At 44.2% G+C, this 17560-nt stretch overlaps 1 protein-coding gene across 4 annotated transcripts in view; it reads left to right on the top strand.

Annotated features, from left to right (window-relative positions):
• BMF (Bcl2 modifying factor) overlaps positions 1 to 16026 on the top strand; it is a 34197-nt gene extending 18171 nt beyond the window's left edge. For 2 of the 4 annotated variants that reach the window (XM_077784082.1, XM_021539248.2), the window contains exons 2-4: positions 565 to 885; positions 1807 to 1970; positions 15286 to 16026. In XM_077784082.1, coding sequence (XP_077640208.1) covers positions 570 to 885; positions 1807 to 1970; positions 15286 to 15387 — 582 coding nt within the window. In that variant the 5' untranslated portion in view covers positions 565 to 569 and the 3' untranslated portion in view covers positions 15388 to 16026. The remainder of the gene's footprint in view (positions 1 to 564; positions 886 to 1806; positions 1971 to 15285) is intronic. The other 2 variants (XM_077784084.1, XM_077784083.1) reach the window with 2 other exon arrangements.
• The last annotated feature ends 1534 nt before the right edge of the window (positions 16027 to 17560 follow it).

The raw sequence follows: 17560 nt of genomic DNA, 5'->3' as shown, positions 1-17560 counted from the left end.
GTAATGGAGAGCTTCACAGAAGTGGCTTTGACAACTCTTAAGTTTTGCAACCACTGGTGTTTCTTAAAAATCTGTCCTTGCAGCCTTATGATTACAAGAGCTTTTCTTCATCAGTAAGAAATAGGTGGGAAAAAGTGAACGGGATATACCATAAAGTTCAAATATGGCAGGCCAAAACAAAGCAGACCCCCAAAGAAGCTGACTGGCCATGAGGCTATTAGAAGAATATGGGTTGCTTCTTAAACATCTTTTCTGTTTCTATGTGCTGAGGTTGGGGGTTGGCTCTCTACTTGTGAGCAGGTGTGGAATTGGAGCTGTGGGTGGACTTATACACGTGTGAACTTTGTCTCTCTCTGACCTAGCCCCTGAGGACTTTCTGCAAAGCCTTGACCTTCACCACAGGTCCCTCACCTCTCCTGTCCATGCAGATGGGCAGCACTGGGAAGCGGGGAAGAGGGAAGGTCTGGTAAAATCGGTTGTATTTTATTGTTGGAGCAGAGGGCATTCTCTCCTGGACAACATTCTTGTGTCTTAGCTGTTTCCTCAAATGTCCCTTTATTGCAGGAGCAATGGATCGCCCCAGCTACCTGGAAGAGGACTATTCTAGCCTGGATGGGCTGGACGATGACGTGTTTCACTCTGATGACTTTGGACTTGCAGGTCAGCCTGGTGAGATGACTGCAACTGGCTTTTTCACACAGAACCAGTCCTACAGCTGCCTTCTGGGGAGGTTTCAACTATTCCCCCTCACACACTGCTGTGGTCCCGGTATCAGACATCCTGAGCAGCAGGACAAGGCAACTCAAACACTCAGCCCATCCTCTTCCAGTCAGGATGTTATGTTGCCTTGTGGAGTCACTGAAGAGCCAAGGAGACTCTTCTATGGTAAGAGCACTCCTGTGTCACTAGCTTTGCAGCAAAGAAACTGTCCCTTTAGCATTTCCCCAATCAAGCAAGGTCTCTTTCATTAGGGCGTTTTATTAAAGGACTGAAACTATTTTGCTTTAGTCCTACTCCCTCAAGAAAGACAACTTGTATTTTCTTACCCTTGCTTGTCCACTGCAAGAACCAGACACTTGCTCATTGCTTCTGCTTGTCTTTAATATTCCCTCTCTCTCTTTTTGGCTTTATTCTATCACATTTGATTTTACTGCTAGATGTCCAGATGTTCACTGTACTTCATATTCTACAATTTGCCTACATTTTTAACTACCAATGGTCTGTCTCATCCACATAGTAAGTGGAAACTCCTAGAATTTTTCGCTGGAGAGAAGAAGACGCAAAAAAGTTATAGCTTGTAGGCTCTTCACTGGAGTTAAAGTTGCTGGATAAGTAGCATGTCCATCCAGTATTTTACTAGTAACTGAGGGGTTTTGGTTACACTCAGCTTTGTGTATCCAATTAAGCTTTAATTAAAATCACTAAATAACAGAAAACTGAGAAAAGACTTGACACAAAAGATACTTGTACCTTTGAGTGGAGACAACTTGAGGCAGAGATTCCGCAAAACTGCAAGACTGTCATTTAAAATACCCCAAGCTACAGTGCTTGGCTGAGCTGTAAACAAGCAAAAGGAATCAATTTTAAGATCCTGCCACTCATTTGACTATCCTCTGTTTAATCAATATAAGTTTGTATGAAAGCTGAGCAAATCTTTTACTGCACTATGTTACAGTATACAGTCATTGTTTGGCCTCCAGGAACTAGACTTTTAGGACTATGTACAGTTCTTTCCTCCATGAAGTGTACTGAGCAGAAAAGATATTCTTTGCACTGGAAGAATGACTCTTCTGATCTGTTTTGTAGGGAGTGCTGGTTACCGTTTACATGTCCCTCCAGCTGGCTTTGTGTTGGATCCGCACCTCCAGGAGGAACCTCAGGAAGGTCAGCGGGAAGCACGTGCTGAGGTGCAGATTGCACGGAAGTTGCAGTGCATTGCCGACCAGTTCCACCGGCTCCACATACAGAGGGTAGGGTGTCTCTGGAGGGGAAAGTGGGGGTTTACCTGTCCAAGAGTGCTACTCTGAAGACTTGCTCCAGGCATCAGCTAAGTGAACTGTTGTTTAAGACAGCAGACTGCCAACAGCAATAAAATGGCAGGAGTATCCTGATGGATTTTGCTTATGCTAAATAGCTTGCTCTTCTTAAATACTGGCAGGTGGAGGGAAGAGAATACGAGGGAATATGAATATCAGCATTTACTGCCCAGGAAGGGAGCTTTTCTGTGTTAGCTGCTGCTATTCCAGCTCTTCCTGTTCATCAGCAGTGGAGTTTGAGGCTTTTCCAGGGATCTTCCTCTTGCTTTTTATTACAGCTTTTGCTTTTCTCCATTCTCCTCACCACCTTCTCTTCTGTAGAACATGTAGCCATCAGTGGCTTTTGTCAGCTCCTTGTCTTGGTGATAGCAAGCCTAGAGCCTGTTCTGACACTCCTTGTTGTCTAACAGTAATTCTGTGTAATGTTGTAAAGAATATTTAGATTATACTAGACTTGCTAGCAGCTACTACTAGTAAGACAGTCGTAGCTAGTGTCTCAGACTTGTGACTAACTTCCACACCACGAAAAACACCTGTAAGATGCTTTCAGGTCTGAAAAATGCACTCCAGATTCTTGGTTTCTTAAAAAACAAAACAAAAAGAAAAAAACCCCAAAAGACAAACAAACAAAAAACCAAAAAAACCCCACCAAAACCCAAACACTGCTGTTCAAAGAAACAAAATAACCATTACCCCCAGAACCCTTGATTCTTTCTTTCTTCCTTGCTCTCCTTCCTCTTCGAGTAGAGATAAAATGGAAAACTCAGCCCATACAGAGATGGTCAGAGGTGGCAGAAGCTTGGCAGTAGGCAGCAGTTTGCCACTTCTATGCAAACCCAACAAGGAGGGTGTGCATCTGCTTGTATATGAAGAAATTTTGCTGACTTCAGAAAGGGACAAAAAATTTATCCTACTTCAAGTGAGTTTGTCCTCTGTTAACTGTAGGATCATTTGCAGCCCTTCTCAAAGGTAAGTGATGATCTCTGTCCTGATGAGAGAGTGTGGTTTGTGGCTTAGCAAAGGCTTGGTCCTCTCTGTGTCACCTGAGAGATGAGGAAATTCTGTGACTATTCATCTCCTAATAGGTGAATGATTAAAGAAGGAAAAGGAAGATTAGCCTGTAGAAATGTAGACGGGGCTATGAATATCATTTAGCAAACTGCAGGAATAAAGAGCTACCACGAGGTTTTTAACGTGTTGTTTGTGGTTGAATGGGGTTTTCCCTGGTGGCGCCTTTTCGCCAGCGTTAGCTGCAGGCCCCGCTCTCTCGCCAGGCTGTCTCACAAGGAAGGGAAGGTTTAACCAACTTGGCAGAGGAGCCCTGCACTGAACTGGTGGAACTGGTTGTAACTTGACCCCCTTCACTGGGGGGAGTGTCCCTATCTGATGCCCGTGCCTTGGAAACGCGTCCGGGAGCGCCCACCGGCCCCGGCCCCGCTCGGCCGTCGGGTCGCGCCGCCCGGCGTGCGGAGCCGTAGTAAACAAAGGCGTCCGGCCGGGCTGGGCGGCGCGGCCCGGCCCCCGGGGCCCGCCAGGGGCGGGGCTCCGCGCTCTTTGTTTGAACTGGAACAGCAACAAGTTGTAAAGGGGGCCTTCAGCCATTTAAATTTGAAAACAAAACGAAGGGAAAAAAATACCAAAACCCAAACCAACTCGAAAACTTAACCCGAGAACAGAGTAGTTCAGCCGGTGGTTATCCACAGCCTGACCCTGGGATAGGCCTTGGCATTTGGATCTGCTAAGGGATTCTTTCTTGTTTGTCAGGGAAACTGAGTATTGAACCACATATTGGTGTCCAAAGCACTGATCCCTGTGGAGTGTTTTGTTGTCATGCCCAATCCCTTCCCTCCCAGTCCTGCATGGAGGATTTCCTTTGGCTTTTGGCATGAATCCCCCGTGGAGAACCCCCTCTGTCCTATGTGCGATGACTCTGCCCAGCCCGTTGCTGAAGGAGCAGGCAGTCTGCCCCTGGAGACATTGTGAGCGGTTCACAATGTGCTGTGGTTTGGAAGGGGCAGTCTCTGAGGCATGGAAAACTGGGCTGTCGTTTATCTTGCTGTGAAACTAACCCCTGATTTTAAAACCCCATTTCAGCTAGTCTCAAACATTTGGTCAAAACCAACTTTCCAGAGTGGTGTCTTGAATCAGATTTAGAATACCACAAAGTTAGTCACACCAGTGTGGTCTTGTGAAGTCCTGAGAGAGAGCAAGCTTGGTTTTCAACAAGCTCTGCCTGTTTTCAAAGCCTACAAAACATTTATCTGTGAACCTGTGAAAAGAAAATGTGTGTGCCCTTTCAGTGGAAGTTAGGAAAAGCTTTTAGCATTGGAATGGTGCATCCAGCTAGCTCAAGAGCTGCCTTCTTATGGCTCTTGACTTCTGTGAGACTCTCCAGCAGTTCAGGTATGGCTCCCATTCTGCTGCTGCAGCAGCAAGGCTGTGTTGACACAAAGGCTGCTGGTTAATGTACATCCCTGGCTGAGAGAGAAACTGAGCAGGCAATTGCTGCTGAAGCTGACATCACTGAATTGTCATTGGACTCTGCTGCGTGCATGGCCTAACCCCATCCTACACTGGAGCCCTGGAGAGTCACTGTTATCTCTTCTCTGGGTTTCTGGAGCTGAATGGTATTTATTCTGTGGTTCTTGGCTATACAAAAGATTTTTGGGTATGCATCTAGTAAGAAAAAGAAAATTGGCCACACCTATGCTTGCTTTTGGCATGAAAATCACTTTCAGAGTTTCATTTCCTATTAATATGTTAAACAGAAAACAGTAATTTAAAACCTGGCTATTTCATCCCTAGAACAGTGCTAGAGCAATAACACAACATTCCCTAGAACTCCATGTCTTTCATCTCCTTAAGATAATGAATTTCTTGTAAGAAGACTTGAGCAATGCTCTGTGTTCCTAAGTAGCAGAGACTGCTAGAGGTTGATCTAGATTGCAAGGGCTCTGCAAATGACATGTGAGACCCATCTATGTCTACTTGAGTTCTTTATTTTCTCTTACTTGATTGAGGTTGTGTAGCTTCTAGCAAACTTCCCTGTTTTATGTTTTTCACCCTACCCCTGGAAAACAAAGGTAGAGCCAAGCCAGTACCTGCCATCTCCTCCTCAGTTTGAAGCAAGTGTCTCTTTGCTATGGAGTCAGTGAACTGCTGCTGTAGCCCAGCCTGTGGCTGAGCTTCAAGAGCGTGCTCTGAGGTTATGGAGAACAGAGCTGAGCTTATGGGACCTGCTGGTTGGTTGGCTGGGATGTACTTCCCATACCCCACATGTCCAGGCTATGGCAATAAGTGCCTGTGCTCTGCTTCAGGTCCTGCGTGCACTTGGGTTTCCTTGCCTTGAGGAGGGGCTTTGATCTTTGCTGAATGGAGAGTGTGTTCCATGACATGAGGGGTTGTTAGATGGGATGTGAGTACACAACCAGGAATGGCGGCAGCAGCAAAGCTGCCCCAGAGGAGCACAGGGTTATCCAGGGGTGGGGTGGATGACACTGTATATCAGTATCACACCCCTTCAGTTTGATGGGCTCCAAAGAGGCACTGGAACGCTATAGCTTTTTCCAAATAAAATAACTCTTTTTAAGCAGGCTGCAGTTTTGAGGGGACTGCTTTTATCATATTTCTTCTTCATGGAGATAAGATCACTTCACAGGGGATAAAATTGTCTCTTTCAGAGCCAATGAGTGGTAGCCTTGAACAGTTCTGGGCTCAGGTCCAAGCAGAGCCACTGACTTGCTGTATGACCTCAGACAAGTCTCTTGACCTCCTTGTGCTTCAGTCAACCCATCTGGAAAGCTCAGTTTAAAAAAAGCTGAGCCTCAATGAGAACCAGATGCTGAATCAGAACTGAGCTTTCTTGAGTAAATAAGTGCATTACAAACAACAACAAAGTCCCTTTCCAACACATCAGGAATCCTGCAGTTGGTTTAGATATGCTGACCATGCTCAAAAAGCCTCTGTGGATCTAGCTGTAGAAAACTTTTTCTCTAAATTCCCCAATTGGTTCAGCAAGTAAGTCTTACCATCACTGCAACAGAGTTCTGCAGCCCATGGAACACAAATACCTGCATCTACACTGGCTGCGGGCAGACAGCTAGGCATGTACCTAGCTTTGCTTCAAGCTAATGACACTGAAAATGTCCAGAAGGAAATGTTATTTTCCTTTGAAAGTGAAACGTGTTATGTTTTGCATACTTCTTCCTGTCTGTCTCATAGGAGTTATCAAGGCCTCCTCTGAGACACTTCTACTTATGTAATAGGGAGCCTGCACCGCTTGTCAGAAACTTATTGGTGTGAGAGAATGGTACTACATGAGTATAATTTATCCCAAACTCCATCAGGCTTTTTTCATTATTAAGGACATTCAGGCATTTTTAACAGGTTTTTGGTTGTTTGATTTTTTTTTGGGGTTTGTTTTTTTTTTTTTTTTACACTGGAATTGTTTGCAGGAATCTGTTCTTTCTCATGAGCTTATATTTTAGGAAGAATGTTCAAGGAAGCTTCCCAATAATAATGCAGAGATTCAGACTGTCCTGCAGCTAAGCCTGTAGCACCAGCAGCTACATACTTCACTTGTACCTACAGTCTCTTTGAGACCTGAGGTACGTGTTTTTCTTCATTTGTTTCTTGAGCAGGTCAGTGCATTTCAGGATCTTCCCTGCTGGCTGGTCCTTACTGCTCTGTGCCTAGCAGTGGGCCACCTCTTCAGCTCTGCTTTCTGTGTGTTGCCCACTGGTGCAGGACTCAAATCTCCAGCTGAGGATGCACAAACATGGTGAAGGAGAGAACTCCTGAAGTTAATGAGCCCAGTTTAAAGGGAAGGGGTTAGGGTGGGTGTGAGTTTGGGAAGCCTGAGATGTAAAACAAAGTTCTTTCAGGGCTATGGAATTGGAGTCCTAGGCTTGAAGACAGGAAGGGGCCAGTCTTATGGTCAGTGGAGTCAGAAATTTGATATAAGGAGATGGACACATATTTTTCTTTTATTCTTTTTTTTTTTCCTTTTCTTTACATTTTGACAAATAAAGGAAGAGGTGGGCTTGGACATGTACCTTCCCCATGCATACAAATGACACAACAATTTGCTGCCCCTTGCCTAGCACCTGTTTTGAAATCCTGCTGCCTGTGGAGCTGATTACTTGACATGTAGGTTAACAGAAACATGCTGGACCATTTCACATCTAGTCTGAAATTGTATTCTTTGGTATGCTAAGAAAAGACATTGAGAATAAGAACATAATTATGCCACTGTATTAATTTGTGTTTCTACCATATCATGAATGTTATATGAAGTTCTGGTTTTCTTCATCCAAAAATGATGCAGCAGAACTGGAAAAGGTTCAGAGAAGGGAAAGACGGATGATAGAACTTCCATATGAAAAAATGGGCTAGGACTGCTAAGCCTAAAAAAAAGATACAAACCAAGAGGGAAGCAATATTAAACAGAAATCAAAAGTGACGTGAAGGAGATGAATAGTCTAATTTCTCCCAGTACAAGAACTAGGCAAAATCAAGTCAAATTAGTGGGAGCCAGCTCAAAGTAAATGAGGTCATTTTTCATGCAACAGGTGAAAGCTGTGGAGCTCCTTGTCAAGGCATATTGTGCATCCCGGTACTTTATCTGGGTTCAAGGGGAACTGAGACAAGTTTATGGCCATTGAAGCAGACATTAAATAAACAGAAACCAGATCTGACTCAGGAAATCCTAAGCTCAAACTAGTTAGATGCTGAAAGAGAGTACTAGTGGAAGCTATTGCATGTACTTGTCCTTAGCTTTTCCTCAGGCAGCCATGTAAGGCTGCTGCTGGAGGCTGGACTATACAAACTCTTAATGCAAGTCATATATAATCACTGTATATCAGTTTAATAAAACCCACAAAATTTCAACATCATCCTAATCTAGCCTGTTCTATGCTTTCAGCTGACAAAATATTTAAATATATTACATGTATGTTCCTGCTTAAAATAGGGGATAATGTTAAAAAGTAAAACTTCTTGCCTAGCTCTGGTGGAGAAAGTGGGCAGAGGATAAAGGAGCTGGGTGGCAGGAGAGCCGTGCAAGCTCTGTGCAACTGTGTGCCATGAATCCCACTGGACACAGGACTGTCTTGAGGCAGTGGGGCCACATCCTCAAAAGACCAAGATTGTCCAGAATAAAGAGCACAAAACAGTTCTTTGAGACAGTGAAGGTGAATTGTTCTGCAGTGTTTCCAACATCAGTGTTCAGTGCTGCTGTCTCTCCTGCACAACCCCTTCAGTCTCCGCAGGTTCTTCTGGATTTCCTCAGCTCTCACAGCACTGTGACAGTGGTAACATGCTTTCTGCTTGTAGCAGTGTGACAGCTGAGAAATTACTTTTCAATTAAGAAATAATTGTGGTAATGCCTCACTTATTTTTTATTGTGGGAGAGTAGAAAATGCAGGTTATAACTTGACTGAGATCATACAAGGATTGCTGATAGGAACCTAGTTGTTTTGCCTCCAGTCCTCCACCTAGGTTGGTTGATCTTATTAAAATAGTGCCATCTCTGAGGGGGATGATGAGATGTTTGGACTGATTATTTACGGTGGGGAGCGTGCATGTTTGTATTTTACTCAATTAAATTTTATGGTGGAAAGACAGGAAAGCAAGTGCCCAAATGCAGAGTTCTCTTTTGTTTCAAGCCACCGAGGAGGAATGTCCTGCCAGCCTTTATAGTCTCCGCTTGAATGTTGGGGGTTTGTTTGTTTGTTTGTTTGTCCTCAGTAGCTGCCTCACCAGTGGCAAAAGAATCCTTCCGAGGACCGGACCACGGCAGAAAAAAATAGCGATCCAAAAACAAGCAGCGAGGCAGCTGCTGTTAAGCCTAGTTAGGTTTCCCGTGACGGGAGGCAGACCCGAGGGCGTGCTGGCAATGGGGCTGGAGCCCCCCGAGGGCCGGGGCGGCCGGCGGGCTCGGAGGAGCGGGCGGTGCGTGCGAGGCTCGGCCGGGCCGTGTTGCGCTCGGCGGCTGTGTTTATATCGCTCGCTAAATTTAGCCCGTGACTCATCGGCGCTGCTGACGGGAGCGCGCTGCCCGCAGGCTCCAGCCCTGCACCTGCCCTCCCGCCGCCTCCCGCGCAGCCGGGCGGCCCGCGCCACCCCGCCCCCCGCGCCAGGATATTTTTCCTGTAAAAACTTTTAAAGTGTTATTCTAAGCAAACCCCGAGGCAGACTTTAATCACTAGGGGGGGTCTCCGCAGCAGTGAGCAGTTTTGGGAGCACCTCCCTTCTGCTGGTGAAGGAATGGATGCCAAACACAGGTCAGCGGGTCCCGCGGCCCGCTCAGGGCAGGCGATGAACACCGGGAGCTGTGGAACAGCTCTGCCCCATCACACGCAGGTTCAATCAACAAACCCCTAAAAGAGTCAAAAACTCTGGCAGCTGCCGGCTGTGGCTGAGCGGTGCAGGGTGTCTGCTCCCGGGCACCTCTTCCAGCACACTCACACTCACACTCACACACACTCACACACACACACACACCCACACTCACACACACAGAGCTCGGGGGTGAGCCGTGCCGGACCCCGTGCCGCAGGTACAGAGTGGTATCAAGCGCAGTTCTGTGGAAATGCGGGATCTTTATTTACCGTATTTGTGGAAAATAAGCCGGCGTGCCCCTCGGGATGGGGAAGGAGGGGAAGGCTGAGGGCCTGGGAACGCGGTGGCCGGTGGCTGCCCTTCCCAGGTTGCCGTCAGCTGGCTGTTGCCATGGCGGCTGTCTGCTTCCCCTTCCTGCCCGCGCTGCAGAGGAAGGCGCGAGTGGCCGCCTGTTTGTTTTCAAACGCCGAGAAAGCTGAGGAAGGGCTCACCTGCGCAGCGCACCGCAGCAGGTTCGGGGCAACTGCCGTCGCTGTGTGCTGCTCAGGGCCAGTGCCCCAGTCTGTGCTCGCTCCCATCCTTGGGCCGGGCAGCCCATACATGGGTTTGGGGGTCCCCTGCACCCTGCATCCTTTTGGCTTTGCCCAGTTCTGTCTGTCCTCTCTCCGTAAACACACGTGTTGCCCTGTCTTGTTGCAAAGTCTGATGGAGGCTCACGAGAAAGGAAGCAGTATTTGAGATGACTGCTCCTTTTACTACAAGTTCAGTCCCATGTAAGAGTCATTGCATGACAGAAACATGGTGTTTCCTGAGGAAGGTCTCTCATCCTCTTTGATGTGTTACCATGAGAAACCATGTGGCTGAGCTCCTCTTTCATTTTTTTCCTGTGTTACTGCCTCCTTTTTTACTCTGCTGGTTCTACACATGCATTATACTTTGGTCATTAGGAATCACAGCTGGAAAGATTTGTATTTGACTTCCAATGGTCTGCATTTCTCTCTCCAGTAGGGGACACCTTCTGTAACCTCTGTTGCCTTGGGGACTGTGACTTTCTAGTCTTTCTAAGCTAAAGCATATTTTGTGGTAGCACAATATGCCTCCAGCCACCTGGCAGCCAAACAGCCTTCAGCAATGAGTCAGCAACTGCTCCTGGTGTGCAAGTATTTTTGTATTCAGTGAATAAATACAGTCTCAACAACTTGTTGCTAATACTTATATTAGTCATTAAAGGAAGAATAATGTTTTTATGTATACATATGCCATTATTCTTGTTTTGCTCTCACAGCACCATTTACGGCCATATTCATCCTTCTAGTTAAGATGGGATCAGAATATGACCATTAATTGTCTGGAAGCTATGAAGCAAAGTCAGAAGCTGCCCATGAGATCAAGAGGGTGGACAGAGTGTACCAGACAGACCCACATACAACATGTGTATATGACAAGCATATCTACTTTTTTAAATGGGGATGTTAATGGCACGTGTATATCAAGTGTAAAAATGAGTCTTATTAATCTGTTAAACATTTATGCTCGTGGATTCAAGGGGCTGTGTAAAAGGGACAGCATTTTCTTTGAAGTGCGTCACCTGTCCTGATCTTCCCTTTGATCACCCTGTGCAAGGGCTTGGTAGGAGTACAAAAAGTTTTGATGTCTGGGGTGCTATTTGCCAGATACGTATCTGTATGCTTACAGTGTGAAACATGTATTAGGAATTAATTATGGGGAAGAACTAAGTGTCAGGTCAGTCATGTTCCTCATTCATTTGCTTCCAGTAAAAGTCTTGCATGGTTTTTTTTTTGTGTTTGTTTACAAGTAGTCTGGCTTTTGGTTCAGCACAGTTCATGGAAGAGGCTTCACTAATGTACTGTTGCTGCAGAGAACACTTTTCCTGTAAAATGGCCTTTTCTTGTGACTCATTGAAGCATTCATGCTAACATTTCAGACAGACAGTCTCTTAAGGATATCCCCTTTAAAAAGCAGCAGCTGCAATAGGAAATGGTTTTATGTGTTTCCAGCTTTGTGTTGACTTACTGTATTCACAAGTCTACTCTTCTTTAGTTACAGTTAGTGTAGAGGGCAAAAGGGGGCTTCTTTCCTTCTTGGGAAGGAAGCCTCAAATGGGTTATTTTGTTGCTCCCACATAGAGGTGCCAAAGTGTTCATCCCTGGTATTTTTGTGCAGTAGTGACTCTGAGGATTGAGTTATTTTGATAAAGGGCAAATCACCCTTGTGAAGCTTAGGGAAATGATACACCAGTGTCACAATAGTTATGAATCATAGAAAAATGTCTCTAAACATATCACATTAAAAAATATATATGCCAAGTTTGTGGAATCACTCTTCTGGGTTTTCTGTCCATCCTGACAGCTAAATGATACCATACCAAAACCCCCTCAATCTTGAAATATTGAAGAATTTTGGTCTTGGCTGAAGCACATCTGAGGGAAAAGACATAGAAACTTGTGAAAAGGACATTTTGTAGTTCTTTCCATAAATAGTTTACTGCAAATAATATCTGCCATTCCATTCTGTGGCTCTTGTCCCATACTGAATTATTACCACAGAAAGCAGATCAGCCCAGAAGTGAAGCTATAACTACAAACCCCATTAGCTGGGCTTGCTGCTGAAGCATGTAGTCCCAGTTTGGTCCTCTTCACAGGTCATCATCTTTCTGTAGTCCTAGAACAAGCATCAGACTGAGTACATGATGCATGGATCAGATAGTTTAGTATGACCTGTTAAACAGTTAAGGCAACTTCTTTATCAGATTAGTTCTGGCCTTGATCACTGTGCTGCTCTAGTTCACGTTCCAGCACTGCGGTGGGGAGAGGACATTGTGAGTGAGCTGCTCCAGTACATGGGCCAGTGAAAGTGTGTGTGGGACCACACCACCATGGAAGAACATGCTGGCTGAATGCAGACCTAGGGAAATACAAACAAGCCCTAGGTCTAGGAATAAAACCTTGAAGGCTGCCCTCAATGTAGTTGGGATGTCATGCTTCTTATAAGCAAGGAGGACCAAGGGTAAAATATTTCCTATTCTGCTCTTGCATGGAAATCTCTTTGAGTGTATTTGCCTACAGGCAAATACAGGAAACAGTTTTAATTGGAAAAGGACAAAAATGCTGTACCAAAAAGTGACTTCAAGAGGCAGTGAAATAAACACAATAGAATATAATGTAAAATACATATTAGAGGTTTTCTCAGTATTTGCCTTATCACATTCCACTGATTCTCTTGCAGGCCTGTAAACCATCATAAAGTGCAGTTCTAAAATTCTTATTTACCAGATAAAACCAAAACTCTATACCTTCCTCAAAAAGTTCCCCCCTTAAAAAAAAAATTTAAAAAAGGCATATGAGCTCAGTCTCAGTTCTTCCACTGTTTTTTTCAGAACATGGCCTCCTTTACCTATTGCTGGAAAGAGCAGGTAATCCTTTTCTCCTGAGGTGAGGTATAAAACTTGAGGATCCAGAATAATTAGAAACCTGTTATTGTATGAGAAGCACAAAGCAGCTTCCTACATGAAGGAGGACATTATTATGGGGATTCTTGCATGTGTTTATGTAAGAACTATTTCACACTCCCAACAGTGTGCAATACTAAAACTGTACATGCCAGATCAGGACTCCTTTTGTGTGCCTCCAGATTAATCCACTTTATAAAAATTCCATGAGAGTTTCCATTAGAGAGGGTCCACCAATGAAGCTGAGATGTATTTCAAAGTTAGGATTTCTGTATCAAGTTGTAAACATCCTTTTTCCTTTCCCTTACTAAGTCTCTATAAGGCAATTTTTTACTCTCTTGGCTGCCAATAGAATAAAATAATCTAACAAAGCAGATTGTCTTCAGAGCATCTGCAATATGTTTGTCCACTATGCTCTCCTAGCATAGTTCCTTGCTCATGGAAACTGCAAAAGACCACTTTGTTCTTGCATGCCACTTCATTGAGGCCCTACCCAAAAATCTCTGTTTAAGGAATCTGCCTAAGCTGTAATAGCTTGATAAAAAAATGATACCTAGATGTTACGGGGACATTGTGGTTCCCTGTGCAGTTTGAGCAGTTTTATGAGTGTGGCTGTGTGGAGGAGGGTGCTAAGAATCTCTGGAGTTTGATGAGGAAGGGCAAACCTGGTCAAACTGAAATGCGAGCCATAAAACAGAAATTTTGCTTTTGCTTTTTGAGACCAAATTAGTGGTTTTAAACCCAGTCCTGCAGGACAGTTTCTAAAAGATTGTTTTCACCTGTAAACCTAGCAATGCCTGTGCAATCAGTAAGGACTGAACCCAGGACTAGTTACTTTGAAATAAATAATAGCAGGCTCTAGAGCCACTGCTTACAGGTTATGCTACAAACACAGTGCTCTTGAAATGTGTACTGGGATATGTGCAGACTTTTCCAAACTGATTTCTTCTCCTTGTTAAGTCCTGAGGGCAAGAATAACGACCCACTTCTAAGATGCAAGATGAATACAGGTTTTCTGGAAGCCTGTTTTGTGTATGCTTGTGATTCAAATGGCACAGATCTACTCACACTGGAATACAAACATTATTTAATGGCTATCTGGAAGGGCTTTGAAGAGCTGTCTATTGACACATCTCCAGTGCACCAATTCCAGTTGCAACTCTCTTATTTGTGATTATGTAAAAAAATGCCTTGCAACTGTGTAGTTCTGCCCTGTTGGGCTAATCTGAGTTGAAACATCTTGTTCATATAATGTGCTTCAGTGCTCTTTTATGAACTCCTGTGTACTGAGGCAAAGTTGTGGGAAGCCAGTCTTCTGTTTCCTCATCTGCTGGGGATTGGGGAGGGGGGTAGGGGGTGGAGATTTGGGCTGGTTTGTTTTGTTTTCCAGAAATGATCATGCCTGCTTAGCAAATATGGAATTCTGGATGAGAAAATGAAGACTGACTTCTAATAGAGTTGATTATTGAGGTGAAATACTATCCCAGACTGGGCAATGTAAGGAGAAACCCACCTGTTTGTATGAGATGCTATTAAAGTGCAGGAAGGTGGGGGTATAATCAGAGCCACTTTTTCAGGGGTGATTACATATAACAAAAGGAGGAACAGCGTCCCTGTCCCAAAGCTGCATTATGTAGTCTGGTGTCCCCCTGAAATTCAACTCCCATGTTTCTTCCTTGACAATGGGACCTGAAATAACCTCTTGGTTTTGGTTTTTTGTGTGTTTTCAAGTATGTTCTTGCTTAAGGTTTAATTGGCTCCAGTCAGTAGGAAAGGGCTCCAAGGCTGATTATTTATGGCTTACTGTCAAAAGTGGCTATAAAAAGGGCAGTATTATCTTGGAGATGCTGGGAAGGAAAATGTGGTGGGGGGAGGGTGGGGGAGTGTGTGTGTGCACGAATGTGTTTTCTTGTACTAGATGAAATCAGAGTTTTGCTGTCTCAGCAGTGTGGTTTAAATTGAAGATTAACCCTTTGACCTTCACGGTGTCAAATCACTTACAGATGGATCACCAGTTATATTTTTTTCTTTTTTTTACTTTTGGGGTGAAGGGGGGCTTTTTTTTTAAAAAAAAAAAAAAAAAAAGGTTGTTTGTTCATGCAGCTGGGGCTTTTGAAAGGCTCAGAAGCCAATCTGATTAAAAACAGCACTTGGCTAAACTCTGCGAAATCCTACAAGCAAAAAAAAACTTTAATCCTCTTGTGCACAATGCATAAAGGGTCTGCTCTTTTCTTTTTGTAATGTTAGAGCTACAATTATTTCTGGAGAACTTATCATTTCCCTCTCTCCCCTCATCCCTTGCTGCACCCCCTTGTTATGCTGATGGGATTAAAGTGTCTGCTCTTGAAAAGTGTAACTGAGTTGTTATTGGAAAAGAGAAGTGGTATGTTGCAATTTTAGAAATATAAATAACCTTGCTTTAACTGTTCTTCTCTACAGCATCAGCAGAACAGAAATCAAGTGTGGTGGCAGCTTTTTCTCTTCCTACACAACTTGGCCTTAAACACGGAGGTGAACAGGAACCACACCGGGCAGAGGTGAGCTTCGCCCGCCTGTTTCAGGCCACATCCAGTCTGCAGGGAGCACTGAACAAACACTGGTTCGGGGGCGAGACATTGCACACCGCCGGCCGGATGTGAGGACTCTGACTTTCTGATACTCGTCTTCAAGTTTGGGTGTTTTTATGGACTCTTCTTTGCTGCTGCCTGCCTCATGAGGCAGGGAGCTCTTGTCCAACACTGTTGAAGGAAAGCCAGAATGTGGGTGTGTTTGGTAAAGCTTGCTGCTGGTTCCCCGCACCAGTGACCTCTGTGCAAGGGAGGCAGATATTAGACTGACGGCTTCCTCTGCCCTGTGCAGTAGATGGTAGAGTGCAGGAGTGACATTTTGGCTGCTAGTTAAAAATGATGCCTGGGATTGATGACTAAACATACTTGGGGTGTCTTTTAGAGCAGAGATGCTCAATTCCTCCACATTTTTAGTGATGAAAAGCATTCAAGTAGCTTGGTTCCATCAGGTTACTTGTTTTATTCATTGGTTACTGTTTCTTTCATTGCACCCTGCATGAGAGAAAATCACGAAGAAATCTGACCTCTTCAACCATTCCATTGGGCACCACTTGCAGCTCTCTCACAAGAAGTTGTTCTTTGTCATTCCCATCAATTAAAAAAAAAAAAAATCAGTAGAACAGTCTGAAAAAGAAACCTTCTTGGAGTTGCTGGTGGCTATTAGCTTCTGCCACTGCCTGCCTTCAGTTCGGTGTTCTCAGTGCCCATGAGCCAGCAGGAAGCCAAAATCCATGGAATATGGCACAAGTGTCATTCTTCTACAATGTTAATGTATATGTTTTTAGTATTTGTATGATGGATGTTTATTTTATTTTGATTTTCTTTTCTCTTACTATATAATGTGGTTGGTTAGGAAGGCTTAGATCCCAGGCATCCGATAATTTTGCTTCAGGATTTGACAGGGAAATTAATTAGCATCTAGTCTGATATGTACACTGTACAAGCAGCCTGTCCATTACTCTAGCGTGTAGTGTTTGGAGGCTGCTGTAAGCATATACTGACTAGCAGCAGTAATGTTATTCCAAGGGAGATCTTCTATCAGTTCGTATGCACTCAGAGGTTTGTCCATATGGCTGACACTGTTGGACCAGCACAGGGAAACTAACCTACCAAAAGGAAGTAGCCTTAAATATTGATAGCTGCTTCTCTGTAGCCTTAAATATACTTAGTTCACAGACCCAATGACAGCTAGGGTAAAACATGAACAGAGAAGCAATACAGACCTTACTGTTTTTTCTGAAAATTTCCATATTGCCACTGCACCTTGTTGTAGGTCTCAAATGATACAACCAGCATGAGGAAGAGCTGTCCAGAGAATTGCTCTTCAGTTGTGTTAGAAATGTCCAGCTGCAGGTGTTGAGAAATTCTTCTGCTCTTGATCCACTCTGAAAAATACGTATTACTGTGTGGAAGAGTAGTTTACTTGCACATATGCTTTCCTTCTCCACCCCTCTTTGCATATTTGTCTCTAATTCCTGCTTTCTCTGGTATCTGTATAATCTCATCATTGCTCTGTAGTGTTTGGTAACAGTTTGCTGAACAGAGTTAAATTTGGACCTCTTGCTTTCTCTCAGCCCCATTCTCTTTGATTTTCATCCTGCTCTACTGTGGCAAAACGTACTTTACCTCCCTGAAAGAGGTTCCCAAGCCTTTTTCACCCTCATATATTCACAGTCACTCTCTTTAAACATAAGGAGAGAGTTTATGTGAGAAAAGCTTTTTTTTCTCCTTTTTTGTTATTTTTCTAGCTAGAGCTAGAGTAATATGTTTGTCCATGATGGTTAATAATTCATATAAATGAATCTCAAGTAATATTTTTGGGGATGGGTTTTATGAAGAGGGAGGGTGGGAGGTTTTTTTTAGGAGGGGGAATTGTTTTTGGTTTTGTGTTGTTCCTTTAAGCATGTGCACTACAGAGTTACCCAGAGTGATCTAAGTGATAGCTGTTGCTGACTATGCTGCAGCAGGATGGGAGCCACTCTCTGTCCATGCTGCCAGAGACAAGGCTTTCCATACTTTGCTTTGCACAGTCTGCTTGATATAAACGCTGGTCATTGGAGAAAGAGGACTTAAATGCTGGGGAAAGCCTGAGATGTAGTGCAAGCACAGATTGAACTGGGGACCCCTGAGAAGTCAAATGTTAAGGA

Source organism: Lonchura striata, chromosome 6, assembly GCF_046129695.1.
Source record: "Lonchura striata isolate bLonStr1 chromosome 6, bLonStr1.mat, whole genome shotgun sequence".
NCBI classification, from domain to species: Eukaryota; Metazoa; Chordata; class Aves; order Passeriformes; family Estrildidae; genus Lonchura; species Lonchura striata.
Note: the sequence above shows the minus strand (reverse complement) of the source record. Positions and strands in the feature narration are given on the sequence as shown.